The sequence below is a fragment of the Geospiza fortis genome, unplaced genomic scaffold (genome assembly GCF_000277835.1).
Source record: "Geospiza fortis unplaced genomic scaffold, GeoFor_1.0 scaffold488, whole genome shotgun sequence".
NCBI lineage: Eukaryota > Metazoa > Chordata > Aves > Passeriformes > Thraupidae > Geospiza > Geospiza fortis.
Window position 1 is genome coordinate 2042017 of NW_005054365.1, and position 5902 is coordinate 2047918.

The 5902-nt window shown below is 45.3% G+C and overlaps 1 protein-coding gene across 1 annotated transcript in view; it reads right to left on the minus strand.

The window, feature by feature from the left end:
• Nucleotides 1–5902, minus strand: part of LOXHD1 (lipoxygenase homology domains 1) — a 150622-nt gene that overhangs the window by 26567 nt on the left and 118153 nt on the right. Inside the window, exon 36 of the mRNA XM_031059646.1 lies at nt 5097–5214. Within this exon, the coding sequence (XP_030915506.1) occupies nt 5097–5214 (118 nt within the window). The remainder of the gene's footprint in view (nt 1–5096; nt 5215–5902) is intronic.

The following is a 5902-nucleotide window of genomic DNA, read 5'->3' on the forward strand; positions in this document are numbered from 1 at the left end:
TCTGCCCCGGGATCCCTGGAAATGTCCAAGGCCAGGCTGGATGGGACTTGGAGCAGCCTGGGACAGTGGAAGGTGTCCCTGCCCATGACAGGAGGTGGAATTAGATGATTTTTCAATGTTGTTTCCAACACAAACTGTGATTCTGTGGTCACAGCAAGGGACACAGAAACAGCAGCAGGGGCAGGCTGACCCCTGGGTCACAATGTGGGTACATTGCCTCTCACTTACACAGCATGGACCCCCTCAGTGTTGGTCATCCAGCCCAAGCACATCGTGTGGTGAGACCTGGGTATCCCCAGGGAAGCCCCAGATCCCGCCTAAACTGGGGGCAGGTAAGGAATTCTTGAGGCATCGCCCCCTCTCTCAGGTCTGCCTGTCTCATGACTACACAGGGGCCCTGAGCAGTTTGTTGGAAGGGATGAAAGCTGAATGTAGCCTTTTTCAGTGACTAAAATAGCAGAAAATTAATCCCATCCTGCAAGGAGATGTTTGTGGGTGTTCCACACACAGACGATGATGGAGGATTTTGGTTTCAATCATGAGGGTCAAGCAAGTCATCTTGGTGAGCTGAGCTGAGACTATATCTAATTTCTGCCTGTTCCTCTCAGTAAAACTAGCTCCTGCTTGGCAGTGAGACCACTACTTTGCACTGCACCCAAGCTATTTTTTAGGATACCTAGAGTGTGCTGTGGGCATCCAGTGTGCTTTTCAGCTCAAACTTCCTTGCTAATTATGCAAGGAGCTTAACTGGGCTGTAGAACACCAATAAGCCATGGAAAGAAAGTGGCAGAAGCGTGTATGAATAACACATTGATAATTTGCTTTGTAGCTGAGCAAACACAGTAGTTGACAGGAACATTAAACCAACAATTTGAAATTAATTACACACTGTCTCCTGCAATGGAAAGGTTTGACATGTCCGATTATTTGATTTACCCCTACCCAGCCTTTTTCCAGATGTCATGTAAAACATGCTCCACAGAGTCTCCCACTCTTCTGACACCAAAATATACAGCTCCTGGAATTCACCTTTAAAGGCTCAAACACAGGATTTCATGCTTCTGTTGCATGTCATTATTCTTCACTTAAACCTAGGAACTTCTGACTGTAAAACAAAAAGACTTCTCTCTTTTGCAAAGAATAAAAGTCAGCTTCAGCTATATAATTCTCAATTCTCAATAATAACTCTCAAATTCTCCTAAGCTCCTTTATACAAAGGAGAAAGGACTGAATAAAGACCGAGTCCCACATGCAGGATTATTTGTGACGTTTGAATGCAATGCAATTAGTGCTTCATTAAGGCAGCTTCTTATCTGTCTGGCTTTGACAGCACAAAGTAACATTAAAATTCTGAGGGAAGCAACTCTGCAGAATTCAACAGTCTCATAATTCCTGCTATTTCACTGAGCTTTCATCCTTACTTGTTTCTAGATTTTCAACTTCAAAGCTAAGACACTGGGCAGCAGGTGAAATCATCACAGGGACTGAGAAAGCAGCTATCCCAGGAAGAGTTTTCCAAAGTATGCATTTAGATAAGTTTCCTAATTAGAGTGAAAATTTTTTAATGCTGAGGGTGGGCAGGCCCTGGCACAGGTTGCCTAGAGCAGCTGTGGCTGTCCCTGGATCCCTGGGAGTGTCCCAGGCCAGGCTGGATGGGGCTTGGAGCACCTGGGATAGTGGAAGGTGTCCCTGCCCATGGCAGGGGTGGAATGGGATGAACTTTATTGTTCCCTCCAACCCAAACCATTCTGTGATTCTGTGATTTTGTTCCCTGTTTTTTCAGAAACACAGAGCAGTGTCATGGCAGCTTGGTGTGGGAGAACATGAGATTCAGCATCAGATCAGTGGAAAAAAATCCCCACTCTGTGTCCCTCCAGCAGTGGCGTGATCAGGAAGCATTGCTCAACTTTGGAGAACATTCACGATGCCTGTTTGGGCATAGTAATGATCAATAATGTTCATTTTGTTGCAAAACATCAGTAATCAAATTTTGCTCCCTGTAGAGGTTTAGGTACTAGCATTTAAAACATATTGCTACTTGTGGTAGCAAGTTTGAATTTGCAGGACCAGGTTCATTACTTCGCTGAGATTCTGAATGAAATTTTAGTGTATTTTATGTAGACAGAAAAAAAAATATGACTACTTGCCTGCTTGTAAATTGAATCTTTTGGCTGTGTACAGAATCATTGATAATTCATGCATTTTAATTTGTATTTATGCATTTCGATATCTGCTGAACTAAAAGCAGTATAAATTATGGCTAGCAACAGTTTACCAAAAGACCAAAGAGAATTAAAAAGATCATTTATTGTTAGTTTAATAGAACAAGAAAACTGAGAATATCGTGTAGATAAATGGAGCAACAAATGGTTAATTACGGGGTTGATGGCTTAATCTAGCTTCTCATTTCACTGTGCTAGTTAGCACTAACTGTGAACCATCTGTCTGAGAGTTTAGCACTACCCCCACAAGTATTTCATTATGCAGTCTTAATATGCACTTTTGACAGAAATGGAAATGGGCTCCGATCAGTTTTCATGTCACACCAGGCTACGTAAGTTTTTAAGGCTGGAATACAAATCAGAGAACAAAAATCCTTCCTCCCCTCTTCCAGAATGTTTCTGCAAGCCACCCTCTGCCTGGGAATGCAAATGCTGTGTTTACCTTTGCAGGGAAGGTGGGAAAGAAAACCAATAAATACAGTTATCTACGTAACACTGGAGTTAAAAAATCCTCTGTGATTTGTTTGTCTAAAAAAAAAAATTAGGAACTATAGGCATCATTTCCATAAGCTTCTAAAATCATAGAATCATAAAAGATGGTTTGGGTTGGAAGCAACCTTAAGGACCTTCCAGTTCAAACTCCTGCCACAGGTTCCACTGTCCCAGGCTGCTCCAAGCCTTGTCTAGCCTGGCCTTGGGCACTCCCAGGGATCCAGGGGCAGCCCACCCTCTGTGCCAGGGCCTGCCCACCCTCACAGCCAAGAGATTCTTTCTAATGTCTAACCTAAATCTCTCCTCTTTTAATGTAAAACCCTCACCTCTCGTTCTGTCACTATCTGCCCGTGTAAAAAATTGCTCTTCCTCGTTTTTACAAGCCCTCTTTTAAGTCTGTCTCATGACCTGTTCTTGTTGCATGGTCCACCTGCGGCTTCTGTAGAGCTGGAAGGTGGCTGTAGGTCTACAGGATAGGTCCAAATGAGAGTCCTCTGAGCCCAGTTCCCTGGGAAGTCTTTGCTTTTGGTAGGAAAGTCCAGCAGGCTGAGGGTTTGGAATGCCTGGACAGACAAGGCAACAGGAAGGTGGGGAGGCACACCTAAAGGTGCAGCCATCCCTTGCCTTTGTGCTGCTGCTGATTCATGACTGCAAGACCTGGAATGCCTCTGGATGAATACGCTTTATTTGATTTCATTTTATATGAATAAGATTTATAAAACTCAGGGGAAAGCATGTGAGAAATTACAAAGGGAGTTTGACCAAGACATCTGAATCAAATCAGACACCAGATTGAGTTATTCCTTAGGCGCAGAGAGAAAAACTCTGCATCTGTGGCATCAGTTCTAAAGATATATGCTGGAGGTCTAATCCTTTGAGGAGCTGCAGAAGCATCATCATAAAATCAAGGCATGTTAAGGGTTGGAAGGGACTTTAAAACTCATCCAGCCCCACCCCCTGCCATGGGCAGGGACATCTTCCACTATCCCAGGGTGCTCCAAGCTCTGTTCAACCTGGCCTTGGGCAATTCTAGGGATGGGGCAGCCGCAATCTCCCTGGGCAACCTGTGCCAGTATTTTGTCACAGTACATAATTTATTTCTAATGTCCAGCCTGAACTCCTCCTCTTTCAGTTCCTCTCCTTCCCCAGCTGCTGAGAAAATAATTTAAAAGTAAAAATATTGAAGTAAAAATGGTACTGCAGCACAGAAATTCTTCTGAAAGTGAAGTTCATCACTTCACTGAAGACTGGTAGCTATGTAGGGTCAATGTTTAAAAACACATTATCTATGTGAAAAAGACTGCAGTAAATTAGTCAAAAAAGGATAAAAAGACCCAATTAAAAAAACATGCAGTGTTCCCACTGACCATGGTTAAGCTACTAGGTCTTAAACTGTTCTCATGAAAAGGTCAAGATACAGAAACCCAGAAGGATGTCATCTCCAGGAAAAGCATGGTAAGGAAAATGGCAGAGATGTGTTTCTCCATTAATGACATCCGATGGTCTGCAATCAGCACATCATTCCCCCTCTGTCTTACAAATATAACTATAGGGACCTACAACAAGCAAACAACTTCTGACTGCCCAGACTGAGGTGATCCTTACAAGGAGCGGATGGTTTGACAGCAAAGATAAAGGCAAGCACTGTACTTTTGTGCAAGGTAGGACATCAGGGGAAAGCACCATCAATTTGCATGCTGCATACAAAATGCACGATAAAAAAGACACCTCATTTGTATGGACAAGAAAAGAAATAAATGTGTGTGCTAGAGGAGAAGGAGAGAGGAGAGATGGGATGATCCAGTGGAATGGATGGATTTGGAAATGTCCCACCCAGCCCAGCGTGTCTCTGTCTAGCAGACAAACACCCACCCTCGCAAGGATGCAGATACCCACATGGAAGTGATCTGCAGGGGCTGAGGGTGCAATCCAGGGACCAGAAAATATTGCAGGGGTCCTGGTGACAAACCAAGGCTCGTGCAGAGGAGAGTGAGCAGAATCTGTGGTGAAACCATAGAATCATTTATGCTGGAAAAGATGTCCAATGTGATCACGTCCACCCATTGACCCAGTGCCACAGTGATCATTGTAAAACCATAGCCCACAAATGTGCCACACCCACAAGCCTTTTGAACACTTCCAGACATGATGATTCCACCACAAGAAAAGCTCTAAAGCACAGCTTTTCCCTCTGCTCTCTTCTTTCGTGACTCAATTCTTGCTGGGAAAAACCAGCAGAAAAACCTTGAGACACCAAACAGAAAAAAAAAAGTAGAAAAATTAATGAAAATGAGCCCCTTGGTGCCTTTCTCCTCTTTGCCAGGGGCTGAGAGGCTCCAGGAGAGGCAGGCTGTGAGAGACCCGTGATGCCAAGAGCATTACCCTTTCCATGAACCAGTGCGGGCGCGTCCCCTTCCCGTCCGTCCGGATCCTCATCTTCCTGAGGGGCGCGATGTCAGCGATCTCCATGATGAAACTGTCCTCCTGGCCCCGCTCAAACCTGCAGGGATTGCAAGACCAGGGAGATTTTCCTGCTGCTTTACAGCCTCTCCGCATCTCCATCCCGTGCTGCAGCCCTGGCCGTGCCAACAGCCTCAAATCAAAAGTTTATGGGTGTTCTTTATTGGACTTGAGCTTTTGTGCTGCAATCACCAGCTACTCTGCTGTTGGCAAGACACCTCCGTGCAGATTTGACAGGGATTCCTCCTTCCCTGGAAAACACAGCCTACCTGGAGCTGCTCCAGGCAGCCTGTGGCATGCATTACTGTTGTGTTTGTAGCAGGAACAATAGCAGCTCACAGTCAGGCTTCTGAACATTGCCTCCCTCCTGGCAGCTGCCCACTTGCCTGTCCTTGGCCAGTTCCAGCTAGAAGGCAAAATAATTTTGCCTCATCTCCTCCCCCCTGAGGCTCAGCACAAAACTTTGCGTTTTGTGGAGAGAGGCAGTTGCTGCAGCTCAGCTGAATGTGGCACTGGGATTGGAGCCCAATGCCCAAGTTTAGTAATCACAGGCAAATTGTGTTAGGGTGGAGACAAAGCCAACCTGATGGAATTGGGGGATTTGGATTTGCAGACTGTCTCTGCCTCTGGTAAGAACCAGGGTGGGTTTGTGTAAGCTTGTGTGAAAGACCTTCCCCGGTGCGTGGCTGCTGTGTACAGGCACAGGGATGTGCAGGAGCTGCTCATCC